Source organism: Sus scrofa, chromosome 6, assembly GCF_054392235.1.
Source record: "Sus scrofa isolate SSC_HxYL_T2T_F1_AM1 chromosome 6, Sscrofa_HxYL_maternal_Yorkshire_Landrace_v2.0, whole genome shotgun sequence".
In the NCBI taxonomy this organism is placed as follows: Eukaryota; Metazoa; Chordata; class Mammalia; order Artiodactyla; family Suidae; genus Sus; species Sus scrofa.
This window is the reverse complement of record NC_139388.1, coordinates 22,987,921-23,006,606: the sequence shown is the minus strand read 5'-3', so window position 1 is coordinate 23,006,606 and position 18,686 is coordinate 22,987,921. Positions and strand designations below refer to the sequence as shown.

General features: G+C 37.6%; 1 protein-coding gene across 14 annotated transcripts in view; it reads right to left on the bottom strand.

Moving 5' to 3' along the window:
* The window catches only part of LOC146402252 (uncharacterized), a 1,625,488-nt gene that overhangs the window by 435,443 nt on the left and 1,171,359 nt on the right, over positions 1-18,686 (bottom strand). For all 14 annotated transcript variants that reach the window (XR_014805638.1, XR_014805639.1, XR_014805640.1 and 11 more), the window contains one exon: positions 7,190-7,334. Coding sequence is in view for 4 of the 14 variants with exons in the window: in XM_084959869.1 (XP_084815995.1) it covers positions 7,190-7,326 (137 nt within the window). In the remaining 10 variants the exon portion in view is untranslated. The remainder of the gene's footprint in view (positions 1-7,189; positions 7,335-18,686) is intronic.

The window sequence follows — 18,686 nt, the reverse complement described above, 5'->3', positions numbered from 1 at the left end:
GTTTTACCATAAACAGGTATGCGGGAATCTTTTTGGGATGATTAAACTCTGAAACCGGATTATGGTGATGGTTGAGTAACTCAGTAAATATGCCCCAAATCATTGCTATACACTTACAATTAGTGAATTTTACGGTAAGTAAACTATACCTTAATACATTTGTTAAAAGTTGAAACTATATCTAATATAAAGGTAATATAGAATCGAAAGTCAAAACATGCCTCTTTGTTGAGATATAAGAAATCTTTTGTTTTGCATTCCTTCTATAAGAAAGAGCAAGATTGTTTCTGCTCTCTTTAAGGCAAATACCCAACTCTTTTTTTTTTTCCTCCTCTGGGAATAATCTGCTTATTCCCATTATTCTATAGGGCATGGCTACCTTGGTTGAACTGCTTTTCTTAGGCAATTTCCAGAACATAGATTTTCTACTGTTTGTCCATTGACTTTTTAATTCTTAAGTCCTCGACAATGGGGAGTCAATATGTGCTAAAGGTTAAAAAAAAAAAAAAAAAAAAAAGATAAGACAAACAAATTCTTTGCTTACTGAGTTTGAGTGAAAACTGATAGAGGTAGGTGTGTGGTTGACACTGTTGCCACAGGACAGCGCTGAATAATTTTCATTAAACTTCCTCTCACAAGTGGTTGAGGCTGATGCTATACATCTCTGAGAAATGCTTCCATTTCTCAGGCACAGATGAGAAAGTGGACCCAGAGAATCATGATAATACCCTTATGTCCCATAAAGAATGGTCACCATGACTCTATTCTGCAGATAATAGCCCTTTCCAAGAAATATTAAGGATTAAAATTAAGGGGCACAGCAGCATCTTGTACATCAGTCATCCTCAAAGTGGGACCACTGCCCCCAGAGAAGTAGCAGCAGCATCACCAAGGAACATATTCAACATGCAAATTCCTTGGCCACATTTGAGACTTATGGAATCAGAAGCTCTGGAGATAGGAGCCAGAAATGTCCAATGTAAAAAGCTTTCTAGGAGTTCCCATTGTGGCTCAGGGAAACGACTCTGACTAGCATCCATGAGGATGCAGGTTCCATCCCTGGCCTTGGTCAGTGGATTAAGGATCTGATATTGCTGTGGCTGTGGCTGTGGCTACATCTCTGGTTCTACCCCTAGCCTGGGAACCTCTATATGCTGTCAGTATAGCCCTAAAAAGACAAAAAAAAAAAAAAAACCACAAAAAACAAAAAACAAAAAAACAAAACTTTCTAGGTGATTCTGACTAAGGCTTAAGGTTGACAACTACCATTATGAACACTACAATACAAACATGGGCATCCAGCAGGCCAGGATATAATTCATGGTACTGAAGCAGCACTGTAAGCTAGATGTGTGTGTAACAGAGTTAACATCTATGAACCTCAATTTCTTTGTAAGTTAAAGGGGATGATAGAGCCTCTGCAACTTTTCTATTGCTTTCATAACATATCATAAGCATAGTAGTTTAAACAATATAGATTTATTATCTCACAATAGCCACAGGTTGGAAATCCAGGCCCAGTAGAGCTGAGCTGAATTCTATGTTTAGAATTTTACAGCGCCAAAATTAAGGTGTCTGACATCTAGGTATCTACCTGGAAGTTCTTCAGAAAAATACATTTTCAGGCTTATTCAAATTATTTACAAAATTCAATTTCTATTTGATTGTTGACTGAAGTCCCTGGACCCCTCCGTCTTCAAATCCAGTTTTGAATCTCTCTGGCTTCCCCTTCTGCCTTTCTCTCCTATAAAATTTCTCTGCTTTTAAGAGAACATGTGATTACACTGGAGCCACCCAGATAATCCAGAATAATCTCCTTGTTTTTAGATGAACTGATTAGTAACCCTAATTGCATATGCAAAATCTCTTTGCCATGTAAGGTAACATATTTTTAGTCATGTTATCTCATCATATTCCCAGTGCAGAGTCTTCTTGGGGGTCATAACTCTGCCAACCACAGAACCCAACATGTAGGTCCCAAAAGAATATCATAAAATTGTAGAGATACTTTGAAAGAGCTGGGAAGCTGATTAAGCTTCAACTTAAGTGATTCCTTGAGAAAAGTGGTGAGAGACTGAGAGCTGTCCCTTCTTAAAGTGTTACAAATAAAACCTCTTCAGGTCACCACTACAATTCGTCTAGTTCTTGGAGATCAAGAACCATTTCTCTCTGAGTGTAAGCAAATGTATGGATATGGATGGAACCAACTTCACTGAAAGAAGTACAGGATCCTAAGGCTGTGGGTGAGTCTAAAAATTTCAGAATGAATTCTCAGGTTTTAGAGTTAGATTATCACTGGTCAGTAATGGCAGGTGATCTGGCCTTTGCATTGCTCAACTTCACATAAAAACTAAGTTAAAGAACCATTTATTTACAGTGGAAAATTTACTCTGTAGTCTTCTTTTAAACACTTTACAAATATATTTAATCAGTGCAACACACACACACACATGATTTAAAACACTAAAAATAAAAGGCAGAATGAAGAATATATGATAAACCATAAAATCATGTGCCCTTTCCCAGTCTACCACCTAGATACAGCTATTCCCCAGAGGGAACCAATTTTAAGGTTTTTTTTAAGCAATTTCTTCTGGTTATTATTGGGAAGTTTCGTAAACCCCCAAGTCAGGTACTTTCATCAGGTGGAGGCTAATTTCTTTTCTGAGGATAATAGTAGAGCCATATGCCCCAAGTCCTTTTAAATTTCCTGTCAAACTATCTTCCTTTGGTCTCTGTCATTATCCTCCAACTGCTTGTAAGCATATATATGAAACATGGTACCAATGAAATGAATGAATGTTTTTTTTTTTTCTCCCAAAAACACAAAACTACAAAATTGTAAATTGCCTCTACATTTCATTACAGGATGGATTCCTTTTGAAAGTTGCTTAGAGACTGCAATCTTTTCATAGTATATGTTTTATGAAATATATGCAAAAATGTACAAACATGTAGCCAGAAAAAAATGCATTCAACCTTAGGCTAATATTAAAAAAAAGGAATTTATTCTTGGGCTTATATTATTTTCCTAACATTTGGCTTCAATATATTCTTATTTGTGATCTGAGTGTTTGCATCCCTCTTTTGACTAACAGTGTGAAATTGCTTCAGTTTTAACAAATAACTTATTGAGGACTTACAGATGCCCCAGTGTTTTCTAGTCCTAAGAATATAGCCAAAAAGGAATCAGACAAAATTCTTGCCTTTGTGGGGTTTGCATTCAGCACCTAGAGATATCGTGGTATGGTAGGAAACAGACAAACAAACAAAAACTTTTTTGGAATGACCTACTTCCTGACATGTGATCCAATTCCAACCCACCATCCATCACTGGGTTCCTACAGGCAAAGCAATTAATCTTTCTGGGTTTTTAATCCTCTGACCAGAAAGATCTTGGGACTATCACCTTCTTTCAGGTAAGCATCCCACAAATAGGAAAAAAAAAAATATTCAAAGTGGTCCTAGGTTGTTTTAGAAAGAATGAGAGTTTTTTTTTAAGGTATCTAAGAAAAAGAAGAGTGTATCAAAAGAGCGTATCAGCCTATGGATTGAGAAAAACTAGAATGATTTTAACACCAACCAACAAGAATTGATCCTAAGGTTATTAAAAGCTGCCACTGAAGAAAAGCCTATAAGGTACAAAGGTGCTTACAGACCATTTCCTACAGTGGTGTGGCATGGTTGGTGCAAAGGAGTTCAATGAATCTAGTTTTGGCACAGATGTTGGTGGGACTCAAGGCAGATTGATTTTGGCTAGAAAGACTTTCTTCCCTTTACTCCACTTCAAAGTACAAACCTTTTGAGGAGATTGTATCATTTGGAAATCAAAGCCTATGTATTTGCCAATCCCTTGCAAAATGTTGCTGGCTCTGTTCCAATCATTATACCTAACGAATCGTGCAATTGTACTTACACTGCTGTGTCTGTTTCAACTGGTAGGTATCTTGATGTGAAAGAAACCATGGACTGGAAAAACCCTTGCTCTTGTGATGCCCTCGATAAGGGCACCTGGAATCAGAGCAGTCCAGACAGTCTGTTTCCTAGATTGTACCCTCTTCCTTACTGAATGAATGCCTTATTCTAACAAAGTCCAGAGAGTACAAATGATGTTCTCAAGGCCCAACAGGAAGGCAGAAGTCTAGGAATTGATGCTAGGCAATCAGAGCTCTCTCAGCTCTTCTGTAAAATGCCACCAAAAGGAGATTAGAGGAAGATCTATTTGCCAATGACCAATTTTTACTATTGATGAGCCTTAATTCCCACATGTATTAAAATATTTATCATTGCAATGTACTCTATGAGTGACTAATTTTTTTATTTACACACTGATATTCCACACAAAATACCTAGATGTGCCAAGATATCAAATTTGGGGAACTGACCCAGTGAAATGAAGAATATGCACTTCTAGTTTTTCGGAAATGGCAAAGTGCAAATTCTTCATTTACTCTCTGTCCTTTCAGCTTTCAGTTAATATCAGAGAAGCGTCCCATCAGAGCATGAGATCCATATTGATGATTGCATGGTTACATTGCCTGCTCTGCTGTTTCTTGATTATAATTGAGTCACTTACACAAATCTGAGCAAAGGCAGGAAATCAACCATTTGTGATGAATAATTCCTGAAAATTGGATGCAAGACTACATTTTATAAATGCAGATTAGGTAATAGTTCAGATTTTCAAGAAGAACCCTACAGGTAGGTGTATTATATGCTCTCTCTCAATAACACATTCATGATATATAGCTAGGGTAGCTGCATGTCCCAATTTTTCTGGAACAGTCTTAGTTCACATCTGTTGTCCTATTTAGTATTTGTCCCAGACAAAAATATCTCAGTTGGAAATACAAATTATATGGTCATTTTGTACAAAGTACAAATAATGTACAGAGCATTCAAAAGGCAGTACAGCCTTTTAGAATTTGCTTAAGTCTTAAGAGTCAGGCAGTCCCAAGTTTAATCTCACATCCTACTTACTAGTCATGTAAACTTTGATAAAGTTTTAAACTTCTCTGGAGTTCTGCTTCTTCATAAGTAAATGTACAAAGATAGCTCTGACTTCCACATTAAGATTGTTGTGAAAATTAACTGAACCCTGCATGCACAGTGCCTGAAATATTACCTGGCATATGTGGTTTGCAGTAAAAGCAAGGTGTACGTATATAAACATGTAAAGAAATAGGTAAAATAAAAATCTTCTCTTTTGAGATTTACCTTTCAAAAGAAATTTCACTTCTAGTTCAAATACAGCACAATCCCCCACCCCTGCCACCAAATGAAATTTGTGATACCAGTTAATTTTATAGGTACCAGCATGTATACCCATAAAGTTAAATACTGGATAACGGTCAAGGGCATATTAGCCAACCAGCACAAAGGGACTTGTCCCCTTGAAACCTTTGCCTGCTATCTATTTTTCTTCATAATCCAAGGTCTGCTCATTTCCTTCCCCTTCTGTTTTTCTCCCTCCCCTTTCCAGGCGCCTTGAAGGAGACAAAGCATGACTGATTCTCCACACTCCTGTATCAGCCACATTGGAAGTGTTCTTCCACCCTCTGGCACAGCTTGAGCAGGCTCCCCAAAGGGCAGGATGTAGTGTGTGTGTGTGTGTGTGTGTGTGTGTGTGTGTGTGTGTGTGTGTGTGTGTGTTTTAACTGCCCCAACAAGTAACATCATCTCTTTATTTACATAAAGAAAATGTTCAATAAAAACAGCATCTTCCAACGCCTCCCTCCCACCCAAGACCTCTAAAACAAAGATCTTACACTCCCCTACTCAAATATACTCACCCCCCTGAAGAGACTGTCTTATCTGTCATTTCAAGGCACTTTTAGAACAAAACCCTCACAAAGATACATAGATGTGGTGCCTGATAACTATGAGTTTTCCCTCAAAGTGATGAGCAAGACACAGCTTCACTGAAGAGGGACCTGCAGAGAGTTATTGGGCTTCAGAACCCAAGTCCATCAGCCCTTAGATACTTAATCTTGCTCAGCTACTTCTTTCTCCTTTTCTCCTGAGAAGGCAATCACTTATCACTGTTTTTCATTTGAAATCAACCTTTGAATTGCTGTCGGTAATACTAATAATTGTATTCAAGCTTGTTTCCAATCTGAAGATCCATATATAGTAATTAAGTGTCAAATACCCACGCTGATTTTTCTTTTAATTTAAGTATAAAATGTCACTTGGAAGATATTTCAATGGCAGGCATTTTATAATCTTCCATAAATACTTTGGATAAATATGCATTTCTAGAATGTGAGCATATTGCAAACGTTTTAATATACATACTTCAAAGAGCTGTCTAAATGACTCCAGCCACTACTTATACAAAAAAAAAATAGTATTTTTAAACAAACATATTAGTTACGGTAATTTTTGGAGTTAATATATCTGGCATAAAGATATTTAGATAGGATTTTTATATTCATTTTTAGATAAACTCAACCATCCTCCTAAAGATAAGGAAACCACTTTTGGAAAAAAGTAGGACAAAAGTAACTATACCAATAGATAAGCAGATATGTATTTTCATAGGTACATATATAGACAGATACAGAGAAAGAGAGAATATCTACAGAATTAACCATTAACCCTTTCCAGTTCACCAATCATCTTATAACAGCCAGGCCAATTTTCCGCTACTTTTGCAATCTATACAGGAATGTGCCTAGATCCACACTGTAAGGTTTTGAGAAGGAGAGAGAGAGGGAGATGAACAAAGTCTTCCAGCCCTGGAGCAAAAGGTCTGCAGAATGCTTAGGGGGAGATGAGGGAAACTCTGCCAGCTAACTGTTCCAACAAAATAACTGACACCATCCTTGACCCCTCGATTTATTTTCCCATAACTCCATAGCCAAACCAACATCAAATCTTGTCGCTTCCCTTTGCAAAATGGACACTAAAACGTAGGTAAACTTAGCCGTCATTCTGTGTTTCCTCATTTTCTTTCCTGGTTCTGTTCTTCACCACCTATTAACTACTTTCAACAGGACATGCAGAATGATCTTTCAAAACGGGATGCTAAAAATGCTTCCATAGCTTTCTTGCTCACTCAAAGTACAAGTCAAGGCCCTTACTGCACTGCAAACCTCCAAGTAAGCTTGCCAGATTTTGCAAATAAATATACAGAATGCAGAGTTTATGATTCTGAAAATGTGCACTGAGCTTCAGCAAAGCTTACCTTCTTGCTCTTCTTCTGTGCCTGTAGTACTCGAGTGTCCACTGCCTGAGATGGAGGAGGCTGTCAGTCAAGAGATTTGGGCTGAGGGGCTTGTTCAGGTGTCTCCTTGTCAGAAAGGTCTTTCTTAACAAGCACATATCACCACCTATCAAATGAAAAAAAAAAATCAGAATATCTCCCTCCATTAAAATATATAGCTCCCATAAGGCAGAGAACTTGTGTTCTTATTGCCACACCACTAAAAACCTAAAATGTTGTGTACCACAAAGAAGGTCCCCAATAATTATTTGAAGACAAATGTTTTCAAGGGACTCAAGTATAAATAATGGAAGTATTGATAGTTTTAGTGAATTGTTCAGGGTTGTATTGCTAGGAAATAGCAAAGCTACAATCAGAAGCCACTAAATCCAGCCTCCTAACCACTATTCTGTTTTTGTTGTGATGTTTTAAGTGGGAAATAGAGGTTTCTTCCCTCTTCTGTCTAGATTTTGATCTATTACATATGAAAAAAAAATACCACACATTATTTCTCTGGAATAAACAACTCATGAACTGAATTTTGTATCTTTACCCCTTGTAAATAACACATTAATTCTGTAGTCTTCAATTTTCTGATAATTCAGATGGATTAGAGAACAAGGAAACAGTGATGATGGATATTGTGGGTAGGGTAACACTAGCAACTCTATAAAATACAATCAAAATGATTGTCACCATCAAACTAGATAGCCATTCTCATATATACTCCACTATACCTGCCTGCTAGAAAGTCTTAAGAATGGGAAAAGACAGGAGCAGGAAGGAAAATATTGGTGTTATTCCAAAATTATAATTCCAGAAGGTATGCTGTTAAACCAATCTGTACAGTAAATATTATTTCAAAATATCCTAAAGCAAAAGTTGAGCTGAATTTTTCATTTACCAAATGAAGAAACTTAATGCACTTTAATATCTCCCTGCTTTTTTCTGTAAAATAGGATATTTAAATAGTTAACTAGTTCTTCACTCACCATATCAAGGAGTTTAACTGATCTCAAGGAAGCCCTTTCTATCTGAACATCTCCCTCAGAGAAAAAGAACTGAGTTCTCCTTAAAGGTTTAAATGTGACTAACACATCATAGTCTTTTTTTTGAATAGCAATGACATAAGAAGGAGAAAACAACTCAGATTTTTGGCTTTCCTGGAAAAGACATTGTGAATTGGAGAGTCTTCTTAATCAGCGAAGAACCACGCAAGATAAAGATCCCCAGCCTTCCTACTTTCTATTCATGGTTATATTCCCTGAAGATTATGATTCAAGAAAGATACTATATAAAGAAAACTCCCAAAGACCTAAAAACACATATATTAAAAATATACACTGCTTACCTCTTTTTTCAAAAAGTTTTTAAATTAAGATGTAATTGACATATAACATTGTATTAGTTTTAGATGTACAACATGATAATTTGATGTGTGTATATACTGCAAAATAATTGCCCCAATAAATTTTTAACATTCATCTCCTCACGGTTACAATTTTTTTCTTATAATGAGAAATTTTAAGATGCACTCTCTTAGCAACTCTCAAACATATGTTACAGCAATCTTCCCTATAGTCATTGTGCTGTACATTATATCCCTGGGATCTATTTATCTTAAAACTAGAAGTTTCCTTCCGTGGTGTGCAGCCTGATTACATCTTGAAGAAGAAAGTATAATTTTGTTACAGATTGAGTGATTGATTGATTGATTGATTGAATGGATGATTTGCAAGAGGCTATGCCTGGATGAAATAAGCTTAAGAAGAGATGTAGCAATGTCAGAATGGTCCAATGGTCCACAGACGCTACGGGTGTTCCTCTAGGATTACCTGGCCTGTGTGACTGTACCTATCCCACAGGATTGTTTTAAGTAATAAAAAGGTAATATACAGAATTCCCGTCATGGCACAGTGGTTAACGAATCCGACTAGGAACCATGAGATTGCGGGTTCGGTCCCTGCCCTTGCTCAGTAGGTTAACGATCCGGTGTTGCCGTGAGCTGTGGTGTAGGTTGCAAATGCGGCTCGGAGCCCATGTTGCTGTGGCTGTGGCGTAGGCCGGTGGCTACAGCTCCAATTCAACCCCTAGCTGGGAACCTCCATATGCCACGGGAGCGGCCCAAGAAATGGCAAAAAGACAAAAAATTAAAATAAAATAAAAAGGTAATATACATAAAGCTTTATCACAGTGCTTGACATCAACCTCACAATCAATAATCAATATCATAGTTATTTTTTGTGTCCTATTATAACATTATGTTTCTGCAGTACAGAGTGTTCTGATACCTGCTCCAATTCTTGTGAGAGCTCAAGGTCTTATTATATAATAAGTCCTCATTGGGATCTCATTCCCACCCGCACAACCTTGGCTTTTAGTCTAAACCATTTATGGTTTGTACAAAAGCTGCATTTAATTATTTAATTATGGGAGGCAATGTGCATGGGACCTCAGGGTTTCTTAGCAGAGCCTATATCACCTCTAATTTACCACACAGATACTTATGTGATATATTTTGTCCTGTAAAAATCTCTCATCTAGCCTTTGAGAAACTGAGTGATTAGTCTTGAGCTCAAACAGTGGAGAATGCCATCATCTTACCAGGACTTTACATTTGAAAAAGATCCAGAATCGCCAAAGCAATCCTGAGAAATAAAAACCAAGCAGGAGGCATAACTCTCCCAGACTTCAAGAAATATTACAAAGCCACAGTCATCAAAACAGCGTGGTACTAGTATCAAAACAGACAGACAGACCAATGGAACAGAATAGAGAACACTGAAATAAACTCTGACACCTATGGTCAATTAATCTTTGACAAGGGAGACAAGAACATAAAATGGGAAAAAGAAAGTCTATTCAGCAAGCATTGCTGGGAAACCTGGACAGCTGCATGCAAAGCAATGAAATTAGAACACACCCTCACACCATGCACAAAAATAAACTCAAAGTGGCTGAAAGACTTATATGTAAGACAGGACACCATCAAACTCCTAGAAGAAAACATAGGCAAAACACTCTCTGACATCAACATCATGAATATTTTCTCAGGTCAGCCTCCCAAAGCAATAGAAATAAGAACAAAAATAAACCCATGGGACCTCATCAAACTGAAAAGCTTTTGCACAGCAAAGGAAACCAAAAAGAAAACAAAAAGACAGCTTACAAAATGGGAGAAAGTAGTTTCAAATGATGCAACTGACAAGGGCTTAATCTCTAAAATATATAAGCAACTTATACAACTCAATAGCAAAAAAGCCAATCAACCAATGGAAAAATGGGCAAAAGACCTGAATAGACTGTTCTCCAAGGAAGATATACAGATGGCCAGCAAACACATGAAAAGATGCTCAACATTGCTGATTATAAGAGAAATGCAAATCAAAACTACCATGAGATACCACCTCACACCAGTCAGAATGGCCATCATTTGTAAGTCCACAAATAACAACTGCTGGAGGGGCTGTGGAGAAAAGGGAACCTTCCTGCACTGCTGGTGGGAATGTCAACTGGTACAGCCACTATGGAGAACAGTTTGGAGCTACCTTAGAAATCTATACATAGAACTTCCATATGACCCCACAATCCCACTCTTGGGCATCTATCCGGACAAAGCTCTACTTAAAAGAGACACATGTACCCGCATGTTCATTGCAGCACTATTCACAATAGCCAGGACATGGAAACAATCCAAATGTCCATCGACAGATGATTGGATTCGGAAGATGTGGTATATATACACAATGAAAGACTACTCAGCCATAGAAAGAATGACATAATGCCAATTGTAGCAACATGGATGGAACTAGAGAATCTCATACTGAGTGAAATGAGCCAGAAAGACAAAGACAAATACCATATGATATCACTTATAACTGGAATCTAATATCCAGCACAAATGAACATCTCCACAGAAAAGAAAATCATGGACATGGAAAATAGACTTGTGGCTGCCTGATGGGAGAGGGAGGGAGCGGGAGGGATGGGGAGCTTGGGCTTATCAGACACAACTTAGAATAGATTTACAAGGAGATCCTGCTGAGTAGCATTGAGAACTATGTCTAGATACTCATTTGCAACAGAACAAAGGGTGGGGGAAAAATGTATACATGTAAGGATAACTTGATCCCCTTGATGTATAGTGGGAAAAAAAATAAATTATAAAAAAAAAAAAAACTTGCATTAAAGTAACTATTGCAGCTACTGCAAAAACAAAACAAACAAACAAACAAAAACAAAACAAAACAAAGATAAATAAATTTGACTTGATAAAAGTACCTAAGTTTTTTAATCAACATAGTAAGCCTTGGACAAAGCAGGAAATCAAGGACATCTGAAATTACATAGTAATAAGAAACTACCATCAAAAGATAAGGATAAAGTTTGCTAGGATTCTGAAAGTGAAGTTGAAAAAAAAAAAAAATACTTGAGGATCCCAGCCAGGCCAGCTAGTTCTGACAGAACATATTTTTATATGCTTACTTAAAGTGAAAGGACTATACAAAATGTCTTTAGGATGAAGAGGCTGTTGGACATTATATTAGATTAGTATTATCTTCATTTACAGTTTCAATATTAAGAGTGACTGTAATATAAAAAACGACTTTGCAGAAACTGTGTTGGGGTATTTGAGGTCGGGGACCACATCATTCATCTTTACATGTGCAATGCCTGGCCTAGTTGGGCCAGATCCCTTCTAATTGCCAGTTCAAATCCATTTGCTTCTTGACCCCCTTCAATCCTCTGTCCTAGGTAGCTGATCTTCCTAAACCAACATCAACAGTTATCCTTGCTCTTTGTTTCCTATTAAACTTAGCTAATGAGAATGTCCATCAGGGATCAAAGTACTTCAGCAGAACAGCGAGGTCAGGATTTTTATCCCCTAGTATTTTCGCTATGTGATTAGGCTGAGTTGGCTGTGTCCCAGGTCAACTGGGATTACTACTTTCAAAGGGGCATTCTATATACATCAGTATTTTTCAAACATTAACATACCTACAAATTACCTTGGGAGTTTATTAAAATGCAGTTTTAAATCTCAGGTTTAGGGTTAGAGATGAAAATTTTTCTTTCTATTTAGTTTCAAGGTGATACCAATATTGCAACTGTGTGAACCATATTTCAACTAGAAAGATATTATATGACTATCTCTTTCTCTGAATTCTGGTTTTGCCACATCTCTTCTGGCCCAGGGATGGAACTATCACAGTTGCTAGGAATTTGAAGCTTTTGTTCTATCCACTGTAGTGTCTTACAATAGACTGACACTTTTAAATACTCCCCTTGGCTATAAACCCAACCTTCCTTAGTAGAGACCTAATGCTTCACTTGTGCTTTTACACACAGTAGGAATTCAACAAATGTTCATGACATTAACCTCTGAATGATTCTATTAGATTGTAAAGACGGAGATATTTTTCATACATTTTTCCATATAATGTATGTGTCAAATAGCCCATAATACATCATTTGAAGGCACAAAAGAATGACTTGAATTTTAATTAAGAAATTTCCTTAGTTGAGAAATCAGTGGAGACTTCAAAACTAAGTAACATGTCTCATTTTCTAATGATTTCAACATAATGGCACAGAAAATTGATATCAAGGTAAAGAGGCAGCTACATAATTGAAACTGCATAATTTAGAGAGAATTTGACATTTTCCCTAGGCTTGTGAACCAAATGGTAGCAAGTCATACCAGTTGGCATCAGACCAGCAATTTGGGAAATAATATGACATTCTAGAAAGCAGTCTTTGTGAAACTTCTATACAATATTCCAAAATAGCTGAACTGTAACATTTGCTATCTAAGGGAATTCCTTTTGCTTCAGAGTATGTATTTAATTAAAATTAGCATTTATGAAATTTGGAAATGCTAAGCAACTTAAACAGCATATGTATTTATTAATGAAATTTAGATGTCCAAGTTATGTTCATCTTCTAGAAAATATCTGCCTATGCCTCATATATAAAAAGTCAGAATAGAGAGAGAGCTGAATTTATTCAGCAAGTACATAGAAATTTCATCACATTCCTATTATATGCCAGAATCTGAAACAGATTCTATACCTGAGTTGAATTTCACATGGTTGCTCATGAGAAAGGGGTCAGTTAACCTGAGTTTGAGCCCCAACTTTACTGTAAAAGAACTAAATGGCATGGGAATCCACAATTACCTTGCTGAAAGTATTGTAAAAGCTAGTGTAAGCGAAAACACCTTTACCGTGAAATATGCACTGAGAATTTTTATAAGTATGTGATATACATGAGATGTTTTATAAATATGTCAAAGAGGACCCTAATTAAAAGATCAGTGTAAAGATATTCGTAATACTGACATATACATCTTGATTCTTATTGACTTCTGCTTCCTGCTTTCTTTCACAGAAAAGAGATAAGAAGACATACTTAAGGAATGTATGGCTTTTCAATGCCATCTTTAGAAACTGTTTCATTCAATTTTCTTAATAGACTTTACTTCTCAGAGTACTTTAAGTTTCACAGCTAAATTGTGCAGAAAATAGAGAGTTCCTATATATATATTTCCCCCTCCCTCACATACACCCTCCCTCACGATCAGCCTCCCACACCAGAATGGTGCATTTGTCACAAACAAAGAACACACACTGAACCATCATTCTCATGCAGAGTCTGTAGTTTACACAGCATTTCACTCCTGGTGTTGCACATTCTATAGGTTTTGAAAAATATGTCATGACATGTTATCCACATTTACAGTATTATATGGAATAGTTTCACAGCCCTAAAAACCCACTGTCCTTTGCCTTTTCATCCCTTTCTCCTGACAATCAGTCCTTTTTTTTTTTTTTTAAATAATCTCCATAGTTTTGCCTTTTCTGGGATGTTATACAGTTGAAATCATATAATATACAGCATTTCAGATTGGCTTCTCTCACGGAGTAACAGGCATTCAAGTCTCCATCATGCCTTTTCATGACTTGATAGCTTATTTCTTTTTCGCTCTAGACAACATCTTTGTTTGAATGTACCACAGTTTATCCATTCATCTGCTGAAAGACGTCTTGGTTGCTTCCAAGTTTTAGAAATTATGAATAAAGTGGCTATAAATATCAGCTGGAGTGTAGTCTCAGCCTGATTCCAGAGCAAGCCTGATGTCTAAATGGCCCCACAGCTTTGAATTAACTAGAGTTTTGTACAGTATCCCTTCATTATTGGATGCAAGCTACCCCAGCGAAGGACATGGACTCGCAAGAATTTCTTAGCGATTTTCCAAGAGTAATTAATTCTTTAAAGAAAGTGCAGCTGTGAGATGTCAGCAGTGAACAGTGGAAGCACACTGCAGCTGGGGCATGGGTATACTCAACCAGTGATCCTAGACAGGCACCAAGAGCATCTAAGAGAACATCCTTGCACCACTACATCCAGTTGCTTCTCCATTAAGTTTATTTCATCCAGGCACAACTCTGGTTGGTCACAATTTTGGGAGAAACATATATGACGAGGCAAATTGGTGGTGGAACTAGAGATTATCATACTCAGTGAAGTACGTTAGAAAGAGACAAATATATGATATCACTTATATATGGAATCTAAAAAAAAAATGACACAAAAGAACCTGTGAAACAGCAACAGACTCGTAGACATAGAAAACAAAGTTGTGGTTGCCAAGAGGGAGGGGTTGGGGGAGGGATGGAGTGAGAGGTTGGAGTTAGCAGAGGTAAGCTATTATACATGGAGGGGAAAATCAACAAGATCCTACTGTGCAGCACAGAGAAGTGTATTTAATGTCCCATGATAAATCACAATGGAAAAGAATATTTTTTAAAAGAATATATATGTATAACTGAATCACTTTGCTGTATAGCAGAAATTAACACAATACTGTCAATCAACTATACTTCAATTAAAAAAAAAACAGAATGGTAGAATAAATTCCTCTGCTCCTGCAGTGGCCCCAATGCTATAAACAATATATCATCCTTTTTTCTGGTGACCTTTCTATTTTCTCTTCTTCCTCCTTGGCTAGCACTTCTACTGGTCTAGATGGTCTTCAAAGTGGAACGCCAGACTCTCACTGCTGAGAGGCTTAGCATCCTGGTTGCTTGCCCTTGTATCAGTCTATAGCTGCTACACCCGCCCATTTAAAGGTAAACTTGGGTTAAGAACATCAAGAGATGCATTCGCACATCAGCTGAGTGCAAACATATCCCTCCCTGGCAGCATTACATAACAGCATAGCTACTTCAAGTATTGGAATTCCTGTCTTTGCTGGCCTTCTGTATCATATTGATCAGGGGGTGGACATGACAGTGAGGTGAGTGGGACCTCATGTGTTTTGGTAGGAAGGGTTCCCATGTGGGAACATGGACATCCAGACTCCCCGAGCCTACATGTGGGGAAGGAACAGGAAGCCCTAATACCGCAAGTGATCAGTGGAAGTGAGGGTAAGCATGGCTACACATATGCTCAAATCATGTTTCCCATATCATTTTTCTGCCTATTGCTGTACTTTTCTCAATAGATGGAATATACTGTATCCTGAAAAATGCTGTGTACTCAGCACATGACATCACCAGGCTGATGGCACAGCTGCATATTTTAAAGGCAATTCCACTGCTCACTCCTCTAGCAAGTCCTGTACGGTGGGATCTGTAGTAACAACAACGGCTCTCAGAGTCGTGTGCCCAGGGATGTTTCTCTTTTGCCTTAAATTGGGTTCCCTGATCCAAAGCAGAAGTATGCAATATCCTAGGTCAGTAGGTCAGAAATTCCCTAAGTCCTCACATGGTGCTTAGCCCCTGAGGACCAGAAACAGAAGCACAGATGGAGAATGTGTCTGTACCTGTCAGGAGGTCATTGCCTTCCAAGGAAAGGAGATGTCCAGTGTCATCAACTTTCCACCAAGTGTCTGGCTGTTCTCCCTCAACGATGGCCCAGAGTGGGTCTCATTTGCTGACAGCTGAATACTTTGCAGTCACAGGAGCTAAATCAGATTTTATGAGGAGGAACCCATACTCTGAGGACTATTTCAGACCTTCACTGGCCATGGGCAGTTCTCTGCCACTATGGCTACTCCATTCATAAGCCCAGTGCACAAGCACCAGGGTGGCCAAGGAGAGAATCTTGCCAACATCAACTACCTGAGTTATTCTCCTCCTTATTTATTATCTTTGTGTGTGTGCGGTAGGCCCTCACTGGTAGCCATTAACCTGTGATATAAGATCCCTACACTATACAGTGGTCACAATTTTGGTCACAATTTTGTTAAGTCCTTAAGCCCTATCCCATGAGGTCTTTGTCTCAGTCTTTCCATCTTGCCCCAAGGTACCACTTAATAAGTTTGAGACATATAGTACTAGTTTAGTCTAAATGGATGAAGGAGACATCAGAGAGTAGTTAAACCTTCCGTTAGAAACAGGAGAGGCAGGAATTCCCATCGTGGCTCAGTGGAAATGAATCTGACTACTATCCATGAGGACACAGGTTCCATCCCTGGCCTCGCTCAGTGGGTCAAGGATCTGGCGTTGCTGTAAGCTGTGGCGTAGGTCACAGACACGGCTCAGCTACAGCATTGATTCAACCCCTAGCCTGGGAACCTCCCTAGGCCATGGGGTGTAACCCTTAAAAAGGACCAAAAAAAAAAAAAAAAAAAGAAAGAAAGAAAGAGGAGAGGCAAAGATGGATTTGTGAAATTCTGGACACTGGCATTATATTTGTTTTATTAATAACAACAATGTATACAGATGTATAAACCTTCTGGGGGAATAGAAGAGAAACAACACAGTTCTGATTATCCTACAGTTGGCATTGGGTTGGAAGACAGGGAGGCCTGTTTCAGAGTTGGGAGCGAGTATGGTGGCAAATGATCTAGTTATGATACAGGCTGGGTGTCTGCAAAAATGAGAAGATGATGCAGTTGAGAGATAATAAGAAAGTGGAATCTAGAATTTGGGGATTGATTGGGACATAAGGTTTGATGGAGATTTATTTTTCAAAAGTTCAAGGAGTTTGGGCATTATCTGGTCTCTTAGGACAAGAGTATAATTCTTTAGTCAGCATGTTAAGAACACCTAGAAGAAAAATACAGTTGGTTTCTCACACCTGGTATTTAAAAGATCTTACTTTCTGTAATTATTATACTATATAGTTTAATAATTATATATATAATTAATATATAGCATTTAATAATTATATATTACGTGTGTGTGTGTGTGTGTGTGTGTATATATATATATATATATATATATATATATATATATATATATTCCCTAATATTATTCTTGATAGTTGGTACAGTATTGTCACATTGGTTTTTAAAAAGTAGGTTTTATTAGCTTCAAATATACTGTACCACAGCTTTAGCTGCTTTAATTTTTTTCTCCACTTCTGGAGGTTAATAATGCTCCTGAAAAAAGCAATTAAACTAAAAAATAAAGCTTCATTTTGAAGAATAAGCAGCTTGCAACCTGGTTTAACGCTGAGATGGCACTAAGAACACAGCACTTATGATCTAAGGGAGAAAATGAAAAGTCTTTATTATTTTTCCAAACACTGGAACAACCAGGGCCTAAAGACACACTATCACTATTTATTGCATTAGATAACATGCATTTTTGTAAATGAAATGCTTACTTCTCAGCATTATACCCTTCACTTTAGTGATTTGGCTAAGTAGTTAATTTGATCTCCAAACATAAAGGGCTCTAATGTCATTTCGAGACTCATTTCAAGGTGAGAGGGAAAGAGAATTAAACAGAACCAATGAGGCAGCCTCTTCTTAGAGGTAATGATGGGGCATGAATGCTCATTTGATTTAACCCAGAGAAAATCATCTTTGCATTTTAGGATAGGGCTGTTTTAAGAAAGCCTTCTTCCTAATCTCAGCTCTGCTTTCCATAGGCTGAAGATAAGGCAGACAGGTTATTTCAATAAAATAAAAGTGAAACTTGGCTTTCAAATGAAGCATTTACATCTTGCTTCTCTATTAGCCTCAAGAAATCAGATCCACTATGGGAGCTAGTATATGCTTGGTGGTTTACACATAGAGAAAAGGCCCTTATGACCCCTAGATAAGTACATCTTTGTTCAATTTGACCTGTGAAATTGGAAACTATTATTCTAGAGAGAAAGCTTCTTATTTAAAGTAAAGGCCATAAAAGGTATTAAAAAATTATTTATACTTAACGCCCAACATCTACCTTATCACCCCCACAAAGCCTCAGCAACAATACTGATGGTAGCAAGCAGTGGTTATTCTGCAGAACTCTTCCGGTGATCAACAGATGCTGGAAATGAGAGTCACACTCCTTGAGAGAAGGTAGTATTTCCTAATTATCATACAAAGCCTCATCCCATGGGATACTACATTGATTTTTTTTTTTTTTTTTTTTTTTTTTTTTGCTTTTTCGGGCCACATTTGCGGCATATGCAAGTCCCAGGCTAAGGGTTAAATTGGAGCTACAGATGCCGGCTACAGCCACAGCCCTGCCAGATC